This window comes from Polistes dominula, unplaced genomic scaffold (assembly GCF_049000335.1).
Source record: "Polistes dominula isolate Pdom_NZ unplaced genomic scaffold, Pdom_raw_medaka contig_19, whole genome shotgun sequence".
NCBI lineage: Eukaryota > Metazoa > Arthropoda > Insecta > Hymenoptera > Vespidae > Polistes > Polistes dominula.
Window position 1 is genome coordinate 4,243,082 of NW_028301058.1, and position 24,803 is coordinate 4,267,884.

At 38.5% G+C, this 24,803-nt stretch overlaps 1 protein-coding gene and 1 pseudogene across 1 annotated transcript in view; both read left to right on the forward strand.

Annotated features, from left to right (window-relative positions):
- LOC149031518 (4-vinylanisole receptor-like) overlaps window positions 1–12,081 on the forward strand; it is a 68,658-nt gene extending 56,577 nt beyond the window's left edge. The window contains exons 5-7 of the mRNA XM_089175754.1: window positions 8,458–8,568; window positions 11,800–11,955; window positions 12,031–12,081. Coding sequence (XP_089031880.1) covers window positions 8,458–8,568; window positions 11,800–11,955; window positions 12,031–12,081 — 318 coding nt within the window. The remainder of the gene's footprint in view (window positions 1–8,457; window positions 8,569–11,799; window positions 11,956–12,030) is intronic.
- Window positions 3,751–7,645, forward strand: LOC149031519 (uncharacterized; annotated as a pseudogene).
- Window positions 12,082–24,803: the final 12,722 nt, after the last annotated feature.

The following is a 24,803-nucleotide window of genomic DNA, read 5'->3' on the forward strand; positions in this document are numbered from 1 at the left end:
ACAGGTTCCGTTGCTTCGCCATCTACCGGTTCGTTGCCTGAACTAGCGTTTCATTTTTTCAAATCACTCCCTATTCTAAAGAAGTTTTCACTTCAATAATTAAAATAGGAACTAAATACCAATCGCTCATATAATCTCGCTAAGGGGAGCTTTAATACAGATCCCTGTAGCAGACGCTAGGAAGTCTTTAGACTAGAGTGTTTCATAAGCCTCTGCGCTAAACAATGGCACATTTTCTTGAATTGAATCTCAAAAAGTGTAATAATAAATAAGCACGCATACCTTTTAAAAACTTTAAATTAAGTTTAATCTAATACAGAGGAAAAAATAAAAAGAGAATAATGGGAGGAGGGATAAGGGAAATATGGAGAATAGAAAATTACTATATACAGGGGAAAGAAAGTAGATTTCTACCTTAGAATAAATGAAAGAATAAAAATGTATCCTATACAAAAACAAACTATCTTTTTGCTTGCAGTTGGGTCGGCATTTATGTGAAATGATTTATAGTTGTTTTTGATAGTTGTTTTGTTCGAAGCTTTTTGCGTCGACAATCTAAATAGTATTGTTTGGCACTTGTCAGTGTTTACTTTTAATTTCCACGCAGTGTAATAAGCAAAAATACTATTAATCGCTTTTTGCAAGTCCGTTTAAACTTTTCTCGGATCTTTTCCAGCTCTGTATACTATTAGGTCATCAGCAAATGCAATCATCGAGCATCCGGTTTTGTGACAACCAAATAACTGTAATATATGGTCCGTGTAGATATTAAAAAGTACCGGAGAAATTATAGTACCTTGTTGTAAACCATTTTTAATTACGCATTCGTTCGATTCTTGGTCTCCGATCATTACTCGGAGTGATCTGTTACTAATCATACTGATTAATAAATTTAACACCAACAGAGGAAAGTTTTTCTTTCTTAGTTTATGTATAAGACCATCGATTCATACAGTGCCAAATGCTTTCTCCAGGTTGACGAGACATGCACCCACACACTTACCCCTATTAAGTGCCCAGTTACCATCAGAAGACAACTTATTTATAGTATGCAAAGTAGAGTGACGTTTTTTAAATCCATATTGATTTTCGGATATGATATTATTGGTTGAACAAATATTTAAAATTATATCATTAATTACTTTTTCGTAGATTTTTCCTATATTGGAAAGCATACTTATCAGTCGGTAACTATTAGCGTCTTTTGCAGATTTACCTTTCTTTGAAGTGGAAATAACTTTAGCAGATTTCCAAGCATCTGGAAAAATACCATAATTTAATAAATTATTAAACAAAATTGTATAAGCACGGATAATGTTTACAGGGAGTTTTTTTAATATGAAGTTTGGTAATTGATCATTTCCTGCTGATTTTTTGCTTTTAAGCTTCTTGAATTTTTGTTTGACTAAATCGAAGTTAGTGAAGTAAAAGGCACACGATGAGGGTTTTCCTGGTTTTAAAGCATTATTAACTGGACGAACGTGCATATGGTATTGGGATGAGCAGTTGATATTTCTTCTAACAGTATCTTATCTTATTGTTTAAAAAATTTTTGAAAACAACATTGTTTATAAGTTCGTTCTGATTGTTAACTGACATATAGTGAACTGCAAGTAGGTTAGCCTTGGCCTTGTATTCGTAAATGGTTTTCATTCCATCGCCATCTGTCACACACGATTTGTTGTTGATTCCAGCTGCCAGTATCAGGTCAGCTCTGTTAGCTGTGACTTTCAAATTGTTGACTTTGTGTCTGCTTTTATTTCGAAATAATTTGATTTCTGAGAACATTTTATCCGGTCTTCGAGGGTCAATTGACGAGATCCTCTTAAGCCAATAACTCGCGACATTCTTTTCTATAAGAAATTTTAATTTTCTCCTGATTGCAGCAATCATGTTCATAAGATTGTGAACCAGGTGCTCTTTTGCTGTACCTTTAAAATTCTATTTTCTTAGCTTCCTTAATTGATTGATAAGAGATTTTTCTCTTACCACTAGCTTTCTTACATATTTGTTGAGATATTTATCTGTAGAATTAAACGATTTATTTTTGGAGAGGAACGCTTCATTGCATCCAGTATAGTGTCTTTAATATGATCTAACTTGGCTTCTACGAGACTTAATTCCAAGTCACAATCTGGATTGATATCAGGATTAAATTTAGAGAGAATTTTCGCGAATATGACAAACTAAATTTTAGAAAATAAAAAATTATTATTCTTAATAAATAATGAATTTCTGAGGTTTCTATCATCAATACTAAAAGTAGCAATTATCACCTCATGATTACTTGGAAAGTTTTCCGTGTTTAGTTTATCATTTAAGGTATGTTTAAATGATAATCTCGCTTTAGCTAATATGAGGTCTAAGAAAGATTTCTTTCTAGGATAAGATGGGATTGAAGAATTGTATAATTTTAATTTATAATCTATAGATGTCTTGTGTCAATCCATTTACTGAATGTAACGCCTCTTTCGTTGTTTAATAAATTGCTCCAAGATGTGTGCTTTGCGTTAAAGTCTCCACCTACAAAATAAAAAACTTTTGGAGAGTCAAGCTTTAACGTACAAAACGAATCGTTTATTTCATTGATAAAAATCGAACTTTCTCCTTTCCTTGCATAAATTGCTGCAACCAAAAGAATACTGTCCTCTGACAAATTTATTTGTATAATTGATACTTCTATAGTTGAGTATTTTTTGTGTAAGTTCCCAATTTCGAAATTTAAATTTTTCTTTATAACAGTGGCTGTATTCCACCACCTGATCCATTTACACGATCATTTCTGACTATGGTATAGTTTTTAAAACTAACTATGTGTTTTGGTCCTAATTTAGTTTTGTTTAGGACCGCTATGTCTAGCCTATGAGATTCTATGAAGTTTATTAGTTCTATACGCTTAAAATTACTAATCAGAGAATTTACATTTAATGTGGTACACTTAAATTCACTATTTGGATTTAAAGACCTAACTTTGTCCATAATTTAGCAGAGATAATAAGCTACCAACTTGTGTACTTATCGCATTTAGTTAGTTGGATACGAGGTTTAAGGAGTTTTCTAGTTTATTCGTTCTAGCCTCCAGGTAAACCGACTTAACTAGACCAGCGTCTTTAGGGACTTGCTGCATGGTATGTCCGACTAAGGGCACCTTGCGATTTTGGGGATGAGTTTGAGGAGACTTGATAACCACCGACGCATACGATATTCCATTCTGCAAAAATGCCTAGTTGGTTATTTTCCGTGCTGCTTGCTTTTGGGATATTGACTTTCACTTATTTTTTAATGAAGTAAATGTCTGCGCTTTTGGGCATCCTCTAAAAGACGCTGGGTGACCGTATAGTCCACAGTTAACACAGAATGACTTTACTGTGTCTTCCGAACTTGAAGACTACTCTCTGACCTTACATTCCCCTGGAGCATGATCCTCATTGCATTTGACGCATCTATACTCTAGGTTACAGTTAGATGCAGCGTGGCCAAAATGCTGACAGCGTTTGCATTGCAGTATTCCTTTTTTATTAGTTTTTTACCACGAAACTGAGTGTGCTAAAAGGTATCTTAAATTTCTTAGTGAGTTAGTATCACTGTTCGCTGCAAATTAAACAAGATAAAATGGCGCAATTCTTTTATCTCGAACTGATTTCACAGTAGCAAATCAATTGACCTTCTCGATTTTTAGGTTAGGAACATTTTTTGAACATAATTCTTCCCTTACGTCTTCTTCATTGAAGTGTGACGTCCCAGAAGGAGATGTCGAGGAGCAAGAACAATTCTAAAGATAATTTCTTTCGATTCGGTCACGCTACCAGCGTTTACTCGGTCGAAAGAATATATGCTCTATTTTGGGTCAGTTTGTAAAGCTAGACTTTACTCGGGATCTGGGCTAAGAGAGAGAGTAACCCACTAAGTGAGTAAAAGATAGTGGTTTACCCGATATTACTATTGCCCTAAGGTGTTTAAGAATCCCTGGAAGATGGTCGTTCCTTGGCGTCGATTGTCAGACCTCGGAAGCTCCTCGAGTCCTGTTGTGTTAGTGCCGTGAAGGTAGGTAACAGGATTTGTTTATGATGAGGAAATTAACTCAGTTTTTGCACAAGCACTTCCAAATTTATGAAATAACAGTATATTCTTAAATATGGTTAAAATTACATAGACGTTACAAGCAGTAAAGTAAAATAAAACGCTAATGTAGCTGAGTTAGTAAATTTAGTGTAGATGCGAAGATTAAGTAATTAATAGATTCAGTAAATTACAGATAACAAAGTAAAGACTAAGAACAATTTTTGTTTCCGAACTCTATTACGATATGTAGTAGACTGATTTTAATGCGAACTCTATTAATGTTTGTGGTAGACTAAATTTAATGCGAACTCTAATACGGTATGTGGTAGACTGCCGGCAGGGAAAAAAGAGTTTTTTCCCGCTGGGCCCAATTCGGAAGGGTGGAAACACCTCCCACTTGCGCAAAATGCTTCCTCCACTACCCACTTTCATTCGGTAAACTGCAAATTTTGAGATATGACATGCTGCTGACTACGATTCCACGAAATGGAAAAATATCAGTTACTATCAACCGTGGATCTTGCGAATTTAGAAAAATATAATTTTTCGTTTAAACAAATATCAGTTACGGTTACCCGTGAATTCTACAAAAAGACACGCGCGTTCTATCTTTGAAGCGTGATCTCAACTATAGTCAGCAGGAAAGTGAGTACCGCAGGATTGCAAAAGATTATCTATCACTTACTTTCTCACGATCATGAACAACAATGGATCCTTGCCATTCTATTTACGTGTGATCAACTAATGCCAATATTGATGATTGTTCATGAAAGTGGTTATAAAATAAAAAGAATACAAATATTACAAAGTATAAATATAGCTAAATAGTAATTAATAAATGACTTATAAATTGGACATTCAACATTCGCAGCAAAGCTCGAAATTAGTCGTCACTTGTTTAGTGTGAGAGTCGTCAGAGTTCAGAGTGAGTGTGAGAGATCGTGAATCACTGTTATATTGCAATTGTTACTATTAGTTACTATTAGTTAATAGTAATTTGTGGAAATAAAGAATATCTTTTATATCTCAAGTGGTGTCGGCAACACGGGGAGATTAGATATCCCAAGCCGGATACAAAACGATTGATTTTCCTACAATATTATATTTTTTTTTACTGGGATGTGATGGCAAATGTTGAGACAAACTCGACAAGCTATTATTCAAGGTTATGCGAGGTCAAATGTGGTAGGAAATAAACTTTCTTACATTACAGAAGATGTTCGAAGTGGTGACCGTTAATGCTAATGCAAAGTTGTAATCTTCGTATTGCTGCATCACGTACATGTCTTATCATTTTTAATCTTATGTTGCGAGGATAATCGCAGAATTAGTCAAAGTTTTTTTTTAGAAAATAAAAAAAAAAGTGAAAAATAGCGAATTTCGAGAAAATAACGGTTTTTCTCAGAAAATGCAAAAATTTAATGGATTTTATAATTTAAAAATTCATTTGTATTTTTTTCTAAAAAGTACATTCAAAAACAAAAATTTATAATTGAAGGAAAAACTTCGGATGAAAAACTTTCAGCGAAATCGAAAGGGGTCTTGGTCAAAAGTGGTCGATTTGACATGGAATGCCCCCTATATAGCTTTTAAACTCACGCAGACTTACACACTTATACAACTTACAAATAAAGACAACACACCTTCTTTCTTTATTTCGACCGTCGGTTCGTTTGGATCTTATTTTTGTGTCGCCTACCTACGTGCTTATCTCTGTATATTATTCTACCCTTCTATCACTCCTACCTACAAACAGGTATAGGATCGAAATAATATGTGTCTACGCTTCGTAGTATACAGTCGCACACAAACACACATATATACATCCAGGAGCGATAACTACGAAGCATAGCATAAAGAGGAGACCGAGAATAGGAAGAACTATGTAGCTATATTTTGTCTCATTCTCTCGCAGGCATAATCCTAATACTAAATACCTTTGCCGTTACATAGCCGCCCGCCGCTTCGTTACATCGCCGCCGCGTTTCATTTTTTTCCAATCACTCCCTATTCTTAGGAAGTTTTCACTTCAATAATGATTTTATACAAGCGATTTTTGTCGATACAATAAGTAATTGGTGACAACCCTTGCAAATGACAGCCCACATTAAAATCTTTATTACAGTTATTAGAATACAATTGAGGACAACCTGATCTCAAAAAAATATAGCGGTTAAATGATCTTTGTTTCAGAGTTGTAATGGATATCTTCTTAGACTAAATTTCGGAGTTGATAGCAAGATTCCTTCATTACGAATCACGCTTCATCGTTACCTAGCTTATTTTGTACAGCCCCTGATAGCAATCGATCATCAAATTTACGTATTCGTTGAGCTAAGATAGTTGCGTTACTTAGGATAATTTTATTACTAGTCTTATAAGTAATATATCGGTTGGAATAAAAGCAAAGAACACTTTCAAACACTATCTAAATCTATGCAAAATTTTAATTTTTAAGTGGGAAGTGGTTTCTCTTTGTTAGATTATAATATTGTTAGATTATAGTATATATAAATCTAGAATATAATCTATAGTTAGATTATAGTATATATAAATCTAGAGTATAATCTATAGTTAGATTATAGTATAAATTAATTTACTTAAGGGGTTATACGTAGTTCAAATGTACATATATTTTTGGAATGTACATATATTTAAGTATATTCTCTGAAATTTTAAAGCCGATCTGATAAATATTTTGGGAGATATACCTGAACTTGTAAGGCCACGTCAGAGTGTAAAGTCGTGCGTTCAGTACTAAATTTTTCGTCGTACCAAATTTCCAGTACCACACACAAAAATCTTTTGTAGACGATAAACTTTGTATTTGTTATTTTTTATAATTTTCAATTTCTTCGGAACAGATCCTGCAATAAGCTTATGAAATAAAATATCATGAAATACGATAGGCAGCAGAGATAGAATATTGTTTACCTAAATATTAAGTATTTGCTGCGATAAGTGATTAGGTGAAATGTAACTCTTGTGACGGAAAAATAAAATTTAAAAATGCTTCCCCCCGTGAACTTGACTTAAAAATCATTGTAGTGTGTGATAAGTGGGAAAATCGTGTTAATGGTGTAGTTGGCAGCAAGCGCTAGCAACAGACATACGATCTTCTTCCACCCATGATTATCCAACTTTACCAGCTGATGTTGCTGAAGCTATATATCCAATTTATGAAGACCTTAGCCACGTAAACTTATTGGAAAAGTGTGTTGGTGGATTTATACATAACAATAATGAGAGTTATAATCAGTTAATATGGAAAATAACTCCAAAAATTGTTCCATGTGCCTCTAAAATTGTTGAAATAGCGGCTTACATTGCAGCTGGAATGTTTAATAAAGGCACAAAATCATCATTGTACTTGATGAGTGCATTAGGACCTTCATTAGTCACCACAGCTCATGCTTATGTCGAAAAAGAGGACGCAGGGCGTATGATGATCTCTGATGCGAGAGCGCATGGGAGCACTCGTGAAGGAAGAATGGCTCGACGACAACACCAGCTGGACTTGTTAGAAGCTACCGATACGGCAAAAGATCACTCTTATGGCCCTGGAATAGATGATACCATGTAAGTTGAAGAAAAAAAATTTTAACTATGTGTAAACTACTTTTGAAACTTTAAACGCGTTTTTCTCAAAACAGTGTTTTCAAAGTCAGTGATTTGGATTTCTCAGAAATGGTCTTAAATTTTTACACAATCTTCTTAGATGTATTCCTTAGGTGTTGGACGAAGGAAAAAATTTTTTAAAATTATTACTATTTTTTTATCAATTTGGAGCGAAAACTTCAGTCAAAAACGAAACATTTTATTCAAATAGACGCCATTTTGTTCCTTCGTCCAATACCTGCATTGATTTATCATTTAAAAGAATCCACCATATTTTTTTATTTCAGATAATCCAAACCGTCAAAATGGAGATCACCGCCAAGCGCCTTTTTTTGAAGGCCGTTCGGGAGATCATCTACAGGAGCGGTGCACATAAATATTTTTACATGATCGACACGCTATTGTATTCTTAAAAGTAGGATTTATTTGAATTATAATCACTTGTAATTGATAAATAAAAACTGTTTCTATAAAAAATTCATAAAAAGACGTCTTTTTTGAGCCTCGCAACTGCGTATAACCCCTTAAATATAACATTTAAATACAAAATATGATTTGACTTTACTCAGAATTAATATTTAAAAAAATTTGAGACAAACTCATAAGCTGAAAGTCTTGATTAATTTTCATAGGTTTTTTCTCTGTAATAACGTGTAATTTAACTGAATAAATGAAAATAAATATTTGACTAATAATAAAAAAATAAATACTAGAAAAATGTATACAAGAAATGTCCCTAGGTTTAGCTTTAAAGATGTATGATTTATTTATTTTCAGTTATCAGCAGCAGGTCAGGAAGCCAAATTAGTCGCTTCTGGAATTATTGTCTCCTGTGTCCTAAGCACACTCTTAGTTTATTGCTACATTGGCGAGTGTCTTATTAATGAAGTACGTAATTATTTAATTTCCAGTAGAAAATAGAGTTTCCCTAAACTCACACAATTATCTTATTCTCATTTATTTATTTATTTACTTACTACTGAATGTTTGTCTCTTTTCTTTAGACTTTTACTTTTGCGAAATTTTTTCTTTCTACTTTTATAATTCTTTTATTACCTTTAATTCAGATCCGTTAGTAATTTTCTTCTTATCTCTTCAATCTTTCTTAAGTGTGTTTTTTTATTTATTTTACAACCTTTTCCATTCCTCACCCCTTTAGTTTTTTCCTCATAATCAGTCTTCTGATAACTTTTTCAATTTCTTCTTTTTCTTTTTCGTCTACACTTTTCCCTAAGCTTTTTACGTCTTTCGAACATTTAAATATTTATTCTATAATGTTATTACCAGTTTATTTTAAACTTGTTCTGGAGTGTTTATCCAATTGTTCAACCTTTTTTTGTTGAATAGTTTTACAAATTTTTTTATATTTAGGGATAATAAAAACTTTTGCTTTTTTTTCAATTTCTTAAGGGGATATTGTGGTCTAGAGGCATGAATTTTAGGTACTTATTCAAGTAAAATAACAAAAAGACGAATAATATTTTAACTATCTATAAAGTTACAAGATATTCATTAATATTTTAAGGCAGGATTCTACTTTGTAATTTTTTTTTTCAAATTATTTTTTTTCGATTATTCGTAAGTAAATATATTTAAGAATACTCTCTGAAAATTTTAAAACGATCAGAGCATCCTAACTGTACTTTTTCGTCCCTCGAATCTACCGGTGCACGGGTAAAAAAAGTATTTAAAAAAACTTTAAATGCGTTTTTCTCGGAATCGCATTTTTGAACCGCGTGTTGTAAAAATCTCCAAAACTAGCTATTCGATTCGTCTGAAATTTTTACCACATAATCTATACACATATATCAACCAGTGGTAGCAGATTTATAAAAAAATTTTCTTTTTAACTATTTTTTTTTTGACAAAAAATGAGAAAAAAAAAGAGATTTTTTTGATAATTTTTTTTCAACTAACGCCATTTTGTTATTTTTGCATGTAAATGAAAAAAATCTGCTACTACCGGTTGCTGTAGTCTTTGTGATCATAAAACTATTCGAGTTTTTCATTTCAGATAATCCGATGTCAAGATTTTTACAACAGCGCAAAGGCTAGACTATTTTTAGGCGTTCAGTTGAAGGGCCTTTCCAATGTATATAGAGCGTATAAAATAAATTTAAAAAGTTTTTTAATGTATTTTAAGAGTATATTTATGAGGCACAACAAACCCTACATCAATATCTTTCTTAGTTTTCTAATAAAAAATTGACAAAAATACCTATTTTTTCGAGCGACTAAAGTAGAATCCTGCCTTAAGAATACATGGAAAAAAAAAAAAAATAGTGAAAAAATTCGAAATTTAAAAAGATATATTCTTATAAAGTAGGGGGTACCAAAAAAATGGTACGCAACGGCTGTCACGATTGCAACTCTTCTATTCATCCGAAATAAAAAAATTAAAAAGATTATTAATTTAGAATAATGCCGCTATCGTTCAAACTAAAAGAATTGAAAAAAGTTATTTTTCGCTTAATTACAGCTGTTTGAAAAAAAAGATAAATTATAGTTACTACTTTTTTTACTTTTCCGAAATTTGTAAAAATAGTAAAAATTAAAAATTTTAAAAGAGTTTAGTTATCACGATAGATAATGCATAGAAAATGCTCTCACAAAATTTCAATCAAATGGGTTTAGTAGAACTTGAGATATCATGACAACCGTGACAAAAACCAGTTTCGAGAAAAACGCGTTCAAAGTTTCGCGTAATAGGGGTCGGATATAGGATGCCGCGTCACTAAAACAGCTATATCTCCAAAAATAAATGGAATTTTGAAAAATTTTCGTAAGGACATATTCTTAAAAGGTTAAGCTTTGAAAATATGAAAAAAATCGATTTTTTTCAATTTCTAGACCAGAATACCCCCTTAAGCTATGATACTTTCTCATAGAAAATTTCGATATTTTTGGGAAATATTTCTGTTTTTTTTTGTACTTTTAATTTATTTCCTTCACCCTTTTTATCTTTTTTGTTCTTCTTTCGTATATATATTTTTTTAAATCTTCCGTGGAATATTTCGCAATATTTTATATTTAGAAAAATGCTAAAGTATTTCTGTATACGTTGTTAGTGTATTTTACTATCAAGAATAAGAAAAATTTTTTTATGAAAATAAATTATTTACAGCTCTGTTCAAATGATATACCATAAATTAAATAAATAAATATGCTTTTCAATATGTTGCCCGTTTACGTGAATACAAACTCAACACATCTTCTCTATGTTATTACCGATATTAAAGTTCTGCTGTTAATTCATGTTTATTTATGCAACTGGTCTATATTTAGTTCTACTTCTCTTTATAACCTTAAGTCTTGCTATCTGAATTGCATACAATTATTGTTTTTTTTCCTACCTAAATAAAAATCTTATAGGCTGGCGCCAGATTATGTAAGAAGCCGAACTATCGCCTATAATAATTATGTCTAATTTCTTCAGGTTATTAAACAATGTACGCAGAAAAACTAAAAATAAAATTCAAGCTACAAATTTAGTGTTTTATAATTTCTGTTATAGCTTTCGAATAAAGTTTAGGAATTATTAAATATTTTTATTTTATTATTGAGTTTATAATAAGCCTGTGATATTTATACGAAAAAAAATTCGACTGAATATAGAAATTTTAAATAAAATATACTTTTTGTAAATATGTTACGAACAATGCATTTTAGTAGGTGTTCTATAAAATTCCCAGTAAAAAAAAGACCTTATACAGAAGGCTTTGAAGGTTTTGGTTAATCTATAGAATTTGACTTAGTAGTTTTTCTTTAGAGAAAAGAAGGAGAAAGGTAAAGATTAATAAATTTCTGTATTTTTTTTATTTACAATAGTTTCAGAGACTTCTTTTCTCTCACTAAAGTTTTCAGAAAAGACTTCAATTATGTATATTTTCTAGATTAATTAGAACCCTCAGGGGATTCTATAAAATCCGAGCAAACCTTAATATGACTACTGAGCATATAAATTTCTCGTTTTTTGTTGTCACTTTACAAAATGCTCAAAAAATATACATTGCTAGAACATATAGATATTGAACTCTCTTTATTATATATATTTAAGTTTTTTTAAAAGATTGTAGTAATTATAATTTAAAACTATTAAATTGATTAAATATTTTAAAGAGCATGACCTTCGGTGAATCACTTTATCACTGCGCATGGTATAATATATCAACAAAAGAAAGAAAATTAATTCACATGTGTATGACACGATCGAGAAAACAAGTGCAACTTACTGTTGGAAAATTCTTCGCTTTATCACTGACTACTTTTACAGATGTGAGTAAAAAGCTAAATCTTTTATTTGCTGTTTAAAAATTTTTAAAAAATCACTGTTTTTGTTTAAATTTTTAGGTGGTAAAGACTTCAATGGCATACTTATCCGTACTTCGAACGCTCCTATAAAAAAAGTTAACAGCGTATGTGAAAATAAGAAACAACAAAAAAGATTATATTAGGGAAAAAAATAAGTAAATTCAGCTTTTATTATTAAAAATTACTTCTAACTTATAGCAATAAATGAACGTAGAATACCAACAAAATTAAAATGAAAGTAAAGATTTTATCTTATAACCTTCTTTTAATTGTCATATTATAATTTAGCCATACAAAAAGTATGTTTTGTAACGTCCTGCCACAATTTTCCGTCATATTTTTTTTCACAGTAGTATAAATTAGTTAAGAGAAAAATTACGTCAATAAATAATGTGGAACGAACGCCTTTATGGTAAACTTGTAAAGCATTCGTGGAAAAGGATTGGTCGGTGGGCCCTGGGTAGCTCAATGGATAAGAGCAGTTGCCTGGAAAGCGGAAGATCTATGTTCGAGTCCCGATCCAGTTCGTCCAGCAGTCCAGTCTTTTTTCACTAATATTAAAATTAGGGCCTCTTCCGGGATATGGAAGTTTGTTTTGTAGCATGTTCTACAATCTAACAACAACAACAACAGAAAAGTTAATTAAAAATAATGTGTGCAGATCACACGTGTTAAAAGTAAGACCTTCTAAAAACCAAGCTTCGAGAGAATAAGTCGAATGCAGAGTAAAAGTAGAGGAGTAAGATAATTGTAGGATTTATGTATTATAATATTGTTACCATATATAACAAAGAGTACCGATATAAGCTTGGGATGGGGATAGCTGACAAATCAGCTATATCACTTTTCAAATTGTATCAATTAGGATAGAATACCGAATGCGAAAGCCATAGATAGAAAGAAAAATTGTAGAATGTTTATCGACGGAAAGATACGCCGTTCTAACCAAAGTAAATATAATATATCCTTTTTTGAAACTCATCTAGATGATAATCTGTGAATTTGAGATATCTTTGTCATGGGTAAGCACACAAAAGTACTTTTTTTTGCAACTAATACCTTTAAATGCCTGAAAAAAAATCAGACGAATGCAGAATATCAGGTGTAGGATAATTGTAGGGTTTATTTGTTATAATATTATTATTATTATATTGTTACCACATTTAACAATTATTTTACGTTTTATTAACATATAATACATAACATATTACACAGTAAGCAAGTTCTTAATTTAAAGAAATGAGACGAGTTGCTTATGGTAACTAAAATATGTATGGTAACTAAACACCCCTCTGCGTGCACGAAATGCACGAACGCGTTCCGTCAAACTCTTTGAAACTTCGCTAATATTTTCTTTCTGCACATTTTCACGACACTGTTCGGCGTTAATTTTCGGTCGAGACACACTTAAATCACAATTCACAATATCCAATTGCGAATCATCTGAATAGAAAATAAATATAATGTCACAAAAGTGATCTATTGAGATTATGCTTATCTAGCATGAGTAGAAAGAATCAAGAAAGAAATATATTGATTAAAAGCTATTTAATGACTTACGATGATCGTTTTCACTATTTCTTACAGTGGACGCATAATTACTCGCAGTAGAGATATTATTCTGCACATTTAAGGGGGTATTCTACTTTAGTCGCTCGAAAAAATAGGTATTTTTGTCAATTTTTTATTAGAAAACTAAGAAAGATATTGATGTAGGGTTTGTTGTGCCTCATAAATATACTCTTAAAATACATTAAAAAACTTTTTAAATTTATTTTATACGCTCTATATACATTGGAAAGGCCCTTCAACTGAACGCCTAAAAATAGTCTAGCCTTTGCGCTGTTGTAAAAATCTTGACATCGGATTATCTGAAATGAAAAACTCGAATAGTTTTATGATCACAAAGACTACAGCAACCGGTAGTAGCAGATTTTTTCATTTACATGCAAAAATAACAAAATGGCGTTAGTTGAAAAAAAATTATCAAAAAAATCTCTTTTTTTTTCTCATTTTTTGTCAAAAAAAAAATAGTTAAAAAGAAAATTTTTTTATAAATCTGCTACCACTGGTTGATATATGTGTATAGATTATGTGGTAAAAATTTCAGACGAATCGAATAGCTAGTTTTGGAGATTTTTACAACACGCGGTTCAAAAATGCGATTCCGAGAAAAACGCATTTAAAGTTTTTTTAAATACTTTTTTTACCCGTGCACCGGTAGATTCGAGGGACGAAAAAGTACAGTTAGGATGCTCTGATCGTTTTAAAATTTTCAGAGAGTATTCCTAAATATATTTACTTACGAATAATCGAAAAAAAATAATTTGGAAAAAAAATATTACAAAGTAGAATATCCCCTTAATAACGCCTTCTGGCGTGCACGAAATGCACGAACTCGTTCCGTTGTACACATTGGAATCTTTCTTATCGTGTTTTTCTGCTTAATTTTACGCTTTTTTTCTCTAGTTTGCGGAATTTTTTTATATTTTTAAACAGATATATAAAAAATAAAGTCTTCTGGCCTAAACGAAAAGCTATGATTAGGGGAAAATGAGAGAAATTAAAATGAGAAATAAAACATGTGATCGAACCTAATAGATGGTATAATACAACCTTATTTGTTCGTTAAAGAAAAGCTTCACTTCCTTAAAAACCCTAGTTTATACATTAGAAATATAGTGTCGTCCAAGCAAAAATAAGACACGTAGCTTACCTTACTTTGACTTTGCCTATATGCAAACTCAATGACAAAGTCTTATTTATAATAAATATAAATGATAGTGTGGAACTTAACTTTCTTTGTCGATTGTCGACAACTCTTAGTCGCTTGTTATAGAATTTCGTCAACTTTTAGTCGCTCATTTTGTTATTTCTTCACAGATTGTCTTAGATGTATCGTCGAAGATGTCCAATGAAGAAATGGAAAGATTTTTTTATTCTAATGGACAAAGTATGGTTTAGTTGTTTGTGAAAAACCGTTGATGGTTACCATAGAAACACTCTGACGTAGAAACATTACGTCACGTAAGGAGCTTGCCTTTGTTTCTGACACACACACACACACACACACACACACACACACACACACACACACACACACACACACACACACACACACACACACACACACACACACACACACACACACACACACACAGGGAGAGTCTCCTGCGGCAGAAGAGAAACTGCTACCAGGCGCGTCTCCCCGAGCGGATGGGAGAACGCTCGCTGTCCCTGGTTGACACTTAATCTCTTAGTTGATGAAGTACAGCAGGTACAGCGGGTAGGAGCCAAGCAAAATAACCAAACAAAATAAGCTCCCGTGGACGAAACTCCCCCTTTATGGGTTGGTCACTCTAACTGACCTAGCAAGACGATCGGTCCCTGCTGTAACTCACTGGGAGTGTCCGGAACCTGTATCGTAGTTTCCGACGATGCAGGCCACGGCTGATGTGAGCTTGCTCTGCCAAGGTGTAAGTTGCAGCAGTGGATCAGGAGCCAGCCACTTCGGGCCTTGATCAGGAAGTACGCAGTGAGTGTTAGAGTTCGGAATCTTCACCGCCCCGAGCGAGTCTAGTCCGTCCGTGTATTCCGGGACTGGCTAAGTGTCGGCTAGGCCTCAGGGAACTGGGGTAGGAGTATTATCTCCGAGGGTACACCCGTTCCTAGTTATGACAACCCGCTCCACTCCGTACGATGCGCTGGTAAATCAAAAGTATGAGTAACCCACAGGAAACAAACAAGAGTGGAAACGGGCTACGCGCCCAACAAGCAGCGATTGACGCAAGCGCTGAAATGAAGCGCTCGCAAGCGCTCAAACGCCTTGGAAAGCTGATCAGTGAGCTGAATGATTTCGTCCAACCAAAGGTCAACATTCACAAAGAGATAAAATCTAAGATGACTGGTATAGCTAACGCCCTTCAAAGGTTTGAGAAGCTGGACGAGGAGTGGCGCTCATCATCGCAGCGCATTCCACTTGCTACACAGGAGAAAGCCTGTCAGGCTGGCGTCGTGACTGACGAAGCAATAGACACCGGAACTGAAGGTGATGGTGAATCAATCGCGGAAGACAAAAGTGAACCTAGCAACAAGTCAGGTAAGAGAAAAGATCGACCTTCTCCTGACCCAACAATCAACCAAGTAGTGAAGAAAAAAGATATGAAGAAAAGCCCTCCACAAGGAGCGGCAGTGCAAACCAGCGAACAACCAAAGGCGCTTGCTTGGAAAAGAGTACAGTCTAGGAGGGAACAGAAGAAGGAAAGGAAAGAGCAACTCCTGAAGCAGTTGCGTGATAATCCACCACCTGAGCCTAAGCGAAAAAAACAACGAAAATTCACCAGAGCGGACGCATTAATAATTCGGCCTGTTGAAAAGGCGAACTATGCTGATATACTGCGCCGAATAAAGAAAGAAGTCCCCAATGAGCAAGTCTGCGATACGGTTGATAAGATCCGCAAGACCAGAGACGGAGACATGCTCATCGAGCTATCTAGAAAGAGCACTGACAAAGGACAAGCTCTGCAAAAGACGATCCAGAGTATCCTGAAAGAGGAGGCCAAAGTCATCAGTAAGGGCCCACAGGAGCAATTAGAAATCCGGGACATCGATGACACAACAACTAATGATGACATCCGGGAGACGTTACAGGAAGTAGCTGGAGATAGCTTTGAGATACCGGAAGGAGCTATCAAAATCAGACCAGCCTACAGAGGTACCCAAACAGCGCTAGTGACACTACCGATAACAACAGCGCAGACAATACTCGGAGAGAGAGGCAGGATCAAGATCGGCTGGTCGAACTGCCGGGTTAGAGTAGTGAAAAAACCACAAGCATGCTTCAAGTGCTGGCACTATGGACACGTTGCTGCCCAGTGTAGAAGCGGAATAGATCGATCAAAGCTCTGTATTAAGTGCGGACAAACTGATCATCTAGTAGCTAAATGTCCTAATGAAGCAAAGTGTATGTTATGTGCTGAAAAATCCGGCTCAACAGATACTGCCCACCGGGCTGGTTCTAGTAAATGCCCGGTTTTCCAAGAAGCACTTCAGAAGACAACGAATAAACGAACATGAAGATATTACAGCTTAACATTAACCACTGTGAGGCTGCACATGACTTGCTTCTGCAGACAGTGCGTGAACTAGGGCTTGACCTGGTGCTAATAGCCGAGCCATATAAATGCCTTAAAGGCCAACTATGGGAAACGGACACGACCACCAGGGCCGCCATTTGGTCTTGTGGCAAGCTCCCATTTCAGAGCGTAGCTAACAATTGCAATGCCGGCTTCGTAGCAGTATCAGTAGATGGAGTTCGCTTCTATAGCTGCTACGCACCACCTAGCCTCTCTATTGTTGACTTCACTGATTTTCTGGATCGACTGACAGAGGACGCAAAGCAGTATCATCCAGTCGCGATAGCCGGCGACTTTAACTCCTGGGCAGTAGACTGGGGTAGCAAGCTTACTAACGCACGAGGTAAAGCGTTACTTGAGGCTTTTACTGCATTAGACGTAGTCTTACTCAACAGTGGTGACACACCAACCTACACCAAAGGAGACGCAAGTTCCATAGTAGACCTCACGTTCGTCAGTAACAGCCTCGCGAGAAGTAACCTCAACTGGAAGGTGCTGGATATCTACACTGCCAGTGACCACAATGCGATTGTCTGGGAAATTTCAAATGACCGGGATACTAGAGGAACTAATAAGTTACCTAACCACATTCGGTGGAGAGTAAAATCTTTCGACGCGAGTACACTGACGACTGCCTTGGATAATGGCCCGATCACCGCTGGATGCGTAGAAGATCAGACTAAAGAACTTATGGAAAGAGTGACCGAAGCCTGTGACGCCAGTATGCCACGAAAACGAGGCATAAATAGAAGACCCGCAGTGCACTGGTGGAACGATCACATCAGCGATCTTCGTAGAGAATGTCTCAGGAAAAGAAGGATATCACAGCGTGGCTTCCGTCGACCTAACTTTGCGGAATTGGTGGCAGAGTATAAAAAGGCCCGTCGGGAACTGAACAAAGCCATCAAGGATAGTAAAAGACGCTGTTGGAAAGAACTCGTCGAAGAAGTGGAGAAGGACCCATGGGGCAAACCGTACAAGGTGGTCACGGCTCACCTGAAATACCAGCCAATGCCGTCGCCTACATGTCCGCGGCTCCTAGAGAGGATTGTTACTGCACTGTTTCCTCAACAACCGGTATTCACCGGCCAGTTAAGGCAGCTAAATCCTGAAAACATTCCAACTGTCACGGAAGAAGAACTAATGGAGGCTAGTAACCGCGTCGGGAATAACAAAGCGCCGGGACTAGACGGAATCCCTAATATTGCCTTGAAAACAGCCATAAAGGCAGCACCAACGTTATTCCTGAAAGTTTACAACACGTGCCTCAAGGAAGGGACATTTCCTCGGAAATGGAAACAACAACGACTGGTTCTACTCCCTAAAGGAAAGAAGCCACCAGAAGAGCCGTCATCCTACCGCCCACTTTGCATTCTGGATACAGTCGGTAAGATATTCGAACGCATTATTCATCAAAGAATAGAAGCAGTTGTGGATCCACTCCTGGCGAACAACCAGTATGGACTCCGAAAAGGACGATCAACCCTGGACGCGATCAATCTGGTTGTTACTACGGCCCAGGAGGCAATTGCAGGAACCAGATGGAAGGGTGGTACGAAGAAGTACTGCCTGGTGGCGACGTTAGACATCAGAAACGCCTTCAACTCTGCTAACTGGGACTGCATTATGCAAGCTCTCCAAGAGAAGAACGTGCCAGGATATCTACGTAAAATAGTAGCTAGCTACTTCACGGATAGAGTCCTGAGATATGACACAAAGGACGGTCCGAAAGAGTACGAAATTACCGGAGGTGTTCCGCAGGGCTCTGTTCTTGGCCCACTGCTGTGGAATATCATGTATGACGGGCTTCTAAGGCTAAAGATCCCGAGGAATGTTAAACTTGTAGCGTATGCGGACGACGTGGCCGTAGTGATTGTCGCTAAACACCTGGACGAGATTCACCACATGTTTGATCTAGCATTCCAGCAAGTTAACCAGTGGATGGACACAATGAATCTTCAACTGGCGAAACATAAGACTGAGGCAGTGCTTATTACCAGCAGAAAAGTGTTAGAGACCATCAAGCTTAAAGTCGGCGAACAAGAAATCACATCACAACCTTATATCCGATATTTGGGAGTGATGCTTGATGCCCGTCTCAACTTTAAACAGCAAGTGGAACACGTCAGTGCCAAAGCATCAGTAGTGAGGGCAAGTCTCGCACGATTGATGCCTAACGTCGGAGGCCCAAAGCAGAGCAGGAGACTACTGTTGGCAACTGTAGTCACATCAGTGCTTACGTACGGAATACCCATTTGGACCGATGCGCTAGAATTACAAGAAGCATGGAGAAAGGCTGGACCAGTATATCGTCTGAGTGCCCTAAGAGTAGCTTGCGCCTTCCGCACAATATCTGAAGAAGCAGTGTGCGTCATTTCTGGAACTCTACCTCTCAGAGTCCTAGCTGAAGAAAGACGGAACCTTTACCAACGAAGGAGGTCAACAACACTGAGCGCAGAAGAACTCAGATTGGAACAAAGACAGCACAGCATCGCACGATGGCAATCTCAGTGGGATGCCGCAGAGAAGGGTAGATGGACGCATCGTCTCATACCAAAGATCGACATTTGGCTGAACCGGAACCACGGTGAGGTCAACTACTATCTAACGCAGATGTTGTCAGGACATGGCTGCTTTCGGGCTTACCTTCACCGCTTAAGGCATGACGATTCTCTGGAGTGCCCGTCCTGCCCCGGAACCAATGAAGATGCAGAGCACGTTTTTTTCGAGTGCTCGCGTTTCAATCAACAACGTGATGAGCTGGAGAAGATCCTGAAGAAGACAATTCAACCAGAGTCAATCGTAGAAGCAATGCTGTTTTCAGAAGCTGCCTGGAATGCAACGAACACTTTTGCCACAAAAGTGCTTACAGAGCTGCGTTCCATCGAGAGAAAAAGAGCAAAAGACAGAAGCTAGAAGGAAGAAATAACATCTTAGCCACCAGAAGGAAGAGCGACATCTAATTCCTCCCCCCGCGTAGAAATGCCTTACGGCGCACCGTGGGGGATCAGAGGATAGAAGAGAAAGGGGTTTAGGGTTTAGTGGGTAGGGACGTCAGCGTCGAGTTTAGTTTGACGCTGCGCCGAGTCTCCACATATCCAGGCCAAACAGCTATGCCTAGAATCCGTAAAAAGGATTCCCCCCCCTAAGGAAGAAAAAAAAAAAAAAAAAAAAAAAAACACAGGGAGAGTCTTTAATCCCTACGTTGCACGTCCTCAGGTGGCGGATAGGGGAATGCCTGCTAGATATAGCAGGTAGGAGGAACTTTTCTCCCGCGAACCAAACAGACTAGAGAAAGGAACCGCAAATAATAAACCAATAATGGAGAACACGACAGGTGTGGTACCAGTTACGGTGCAGGGACTCGGAATCCCAGTACCGGTGGCAGGGAGTGTGCAAGCAGGGTTCCTGGCGTTATCATCCAACGACTGCAGTGCGACTGGGCGATTAACTTGGCCACAGCCAGCATCGAAGGATGCTGGAAAAGGAGGAAAAGCTCGAGGCATATGAGCGCCTCGATAGCAAGCAGGAGGAACTTGCTGATTTCACGGACGGCAAAATGAACGTCCACAAAGAGATCAAGCGGCTCATTGCTATATGCTGAAGTAGCCATAGAGTAATGGGATCGCCGGAAAGTGTGCATCAGCAGGCAGTTATGTCACCGTCCGCCATTGTACAGACGACGCAAATCACGCCAAGCCTGGAAGCGCAGAGTGGCAAGCGTCGCAGAGGTTCGTCCACCCCTCAGGAAGTCAAACCGTCCGGCAAAAGGACCAAGCGACGAGTATAAGCGGCGATACTGAGCACTCCCGCGTCGCTAAGTACTCGATCTTCTCCGGAGCCGGAAAAGGACGGAGCGTGGACAACAGTAGGGAAAACAGAAGGCCCAACGCCCGAGACCTTCTCGACCAGATGCTCTGGCCATCAAAGCTGGTGAAGACAAGTTGTATGCCGACATCCTGCGCCACTTGCGCACGGATGATACGGTAAAGGGCATTGCAACTGACGTCGAGAAAATTCGGCGAACAGCAGGGGGCGAATTGCTCTTGGTCCTAAGCCGCACCGCCGCAAAGCCGACGCACGAGCTCAGGGACTCGATGAAGACTTTCATTGAGGACCGTGCGGAGGCCCGTGCGTGGACCCAAGAAATGCAGCTCGGGATCAGAAATCTCGACGAAGTTGCGGACAAAGAGGAAGTCGCGAAAGTGCTGGCTGTGCAGTTGAATGCCAACAGCATCCCAGTCTCGGCAGTGAAATCGCGGCGGAGGGCATATGGTGGGACACAAACTGCCGTCGTGAGCCTTCCAACTGCGACTGCAAGAGCAGCCCTGGAACTGGGGAAGGTGAAGATTGGCTGGACGGTCTGTCGCATCCGCGAGCAAGACAACAGCCATCTGCCCTTAAGGTGCTTTCAGTGCCACGATTTCGGTAACCGGGGGCAAAGCTGTCGAGGCACAGACCGATTCAAGCAGTGCTTACGCTGTGGAGAAGACAGTCACATTGCGAAAATGTGCGAAAGGGAGCCTACCTTTATGCTCTGCAAAGAGAAAGGTGCAGAGAAAGTTGATCACGGAACTAGAAGCAGCATACTGGGGGAGCGATACGATTGCTGAGCTCCGTGTTCATTGCAAGCACACCAGGAGACTCGTTCAAAGACCCCGTAAAAGGCCAACTTTCTCGCAACTGGAAATGGCCTTTAAGGAGGCACGGTCCCATTCGCTAAAGCTATCAAGCATAGCAAGAGAGAGGGATGGACCAGGCTTATGGCGAAAGTTAACAACGACCTATTTGGAAGACCGTATATGGTTGTTACGTCAACGATCAAGACGCAGTCCTGGCAGCAGTCCACTTGCCCAACGCAGCTAGAAGAAATCGTTGCGGTGTTGTTTCCCAAGAAACCAGCGTACGACTATCCAGTGCCGCGGGACGAGAGTGAGGTAGTCCCTCCGATTACCCAAGAGAAATTACTCCGGGCCAGCAGAAGAGTGGGCAATACTAAGGCGCCAGGGTTGGACAACATCCCCAACACTGCGCTAAAGGCAGCAGTTGAAGCTGCCCCGGAACTGTTCCCGAAGATGTACAACTTGTGCCTCTTAGAGGGAGTATTTCCGGTACAGTGGAAACGACAGCGACTCGTGCTGCTCTCTAAAGGTAACAAATCGCCGGAGGAAGCCTTGTCGTATCGACCTTTGTGTATGCTGCACACAGCAGGAAAAATTTTCGAGAGGATTATCTCCAACCGAATCGATGCCTCTGTCGGACATCGTCTCGCGGAAAACCAATACGATTTTCTGAAAGGCATGCCAACCATCGAGTCCATTGTTCACGTGGTAGCAACGGCAAAAGATGCAATCTCTGGTGTGCGTTGGATCAGAGAAGCAAAGAGATATTGCTTGTTGGCTGCACTAGTTGTCAAAAATGCATTAAACTCAGCCAGATGGGATAGTATATGCAAAGCACTAGATCATCTGGGAACGCCAACTTACCTGAGAGCGATGATCAAGAGTTATTTCTGCGGTAGGCGCTTGATGTACGATACCGAGAACGGTCCTGAGCATTATGAAGTCTCTGGAGGAATTCCCCAAGGCTCGGTCCTGGGGCCACTGCTGTGGAACCTGATCTATGACGCGTTGCTGAAGACCCAGCTACCGCAGGGAGCAGAGATAGTGGCGTTTTCCGATGACGCAGGACATGTCATTACGGCTAAGACACTTGAAGAGGTTAACTGCACCTTCGAAGAGGCATACGAAACTGTAAGAGAATGAATGCAGTCGGTCGGTCTGGAGCTTGCGCACTATATTACTGAGGCCGTGCTCTTTACGAGCCAAAAAAAGGTCGAAACCATTACGTCAACGATTGTGAAATCACGTGGCAACCCTATATCAGGTACCTCGGAGTAATACTGGATGCAAGGCTCAGCTCTAAGCAGAATATTGAGAGCGTAGCTGCTAAGGGTGCAAAAGTCGGCACTGCACTAGCGCGACTTATGTCGAATATCGGAGGGCCCAAGCAGGCGAGAAGAACACTGCTCGCAACAGTTATAACATCGATACTGTTGTACGCTACGCTGATTTGGCACGAAGCACTTTAAGTTGCTTCATACCGAAGAGAAATGGTGTCGGTATACCGCGGAAGTCTTTTGAGAGTTGCTGCCGCGTACCGCACAATATCGTACGAGGCAGTATGTGTAATGGCTGGTATGCCACCGCTGGAAATTCTTGCAGACGAGCGAAGCAGGATCTACACCCGATCTACGTCGGCGGACTCCACTTGACAAGGAGAACACTGCCAAGGAGGAAAAGGCAGCGTCACTACTGCAATGGCAGCAGCGCTGGGACGAGTCGCCTAAAGGCAGATGGACACATCAGCTGATTCCATCGCTTGAGGCGTGGGTGAACCGCAACCATGGAGAAGTAGGTTTCTTTCTAACGGACCATAGCTGCTTTCGGAAATATCTCCACCGTTTTAAGCTAGACGACAATGAGGACTGCCCGGCATGCAACGTGGCCAAAAACGCAGAACATGTATTATTCACGTGCCCACGTTTTAACTACGAGCGAGACCAGCTTCAGGAGATCTTCAACAAACGGATCACTCCAGATATTGTCGTGAATCTCATGCTCAATAAAGCAGATTCATGAAGTAGTATCGAGGACTTTGCAACGGTTGTCTTGAAGAAGTTGCGCGTGGAAGATCGGCAAAGATATGAGCCAGAATAAAACCTTGGCGCGGCCGTAGCTAATCTTGCACCTCGAAGTAATGCCTGACGGCAGTCCCGCGGGGGTAACACAAGGCAGGGACGAAGAGAGGTGGTTTTAGTGGGTAAGAATCCCACACTCCTAGGTAACGCGGGCTACCTAGGGTCTTTTTTTTGAAGATTTCCACCTACCCACGAAAAAAAAATCATGTACGCAAATCACACCTGTTAGAAGTGAAACCTTCAAAAATCTAAGTTTCGAGAGAATAAAACGAATGCACAGTTTCAAGAGTAAGATAATTGTAGGATCTATTTATTATAATTTTATTATTATATATTTGGAGGCGATGAGGTGCGGTCTCAAAGAGAGAGTGTTAATAAAAAAGGGTGGAAAAATGGTTTTAAAGGAGTTTTATTATTTAATGATGGTTACACATAATTACGGTTACATTCTTTATCATGCGCCGGTTACACTCCAAGCAATCTACTTCTATTACATTATACCATACTACAGACGACTGACTGCTGCCAACACCCTGCAGCCTATATATCTCATACTTACAACAAAGTCGCTGACACACTTCCATCAGCATTCTTAGTAATCCTTATCACATCAGCATTCCCAGTACCCCCGAGTGAGACAATAAGAATAAATTTATCTTTTAACTAATATTCCAACAGAGAGAATTTCCAGATCTCAAGGAAAGAGTATAGCCGTGTAGAATTGCGTAGTCAAATATAGGTTTATTGCTTTTGGCACAGGTCAATTGGTTTTCGCGTGTATTCACGTAGATCGTCGTAGTCTAACTGACTGATTGTCAGCCTTCGTCCCGGCGAGATCGGGCCTCCGACGCGGCGCTTGTCTCTGCCGGCTACAGCGCTGCTGAACGCGCGCCGCCACAGCTACTTCCCCACCAGTGCCGGACGCCACCGGCGTGCGGAACGCTTGATGCGCTTGATGAGAAGAGGGATGGAAGGGC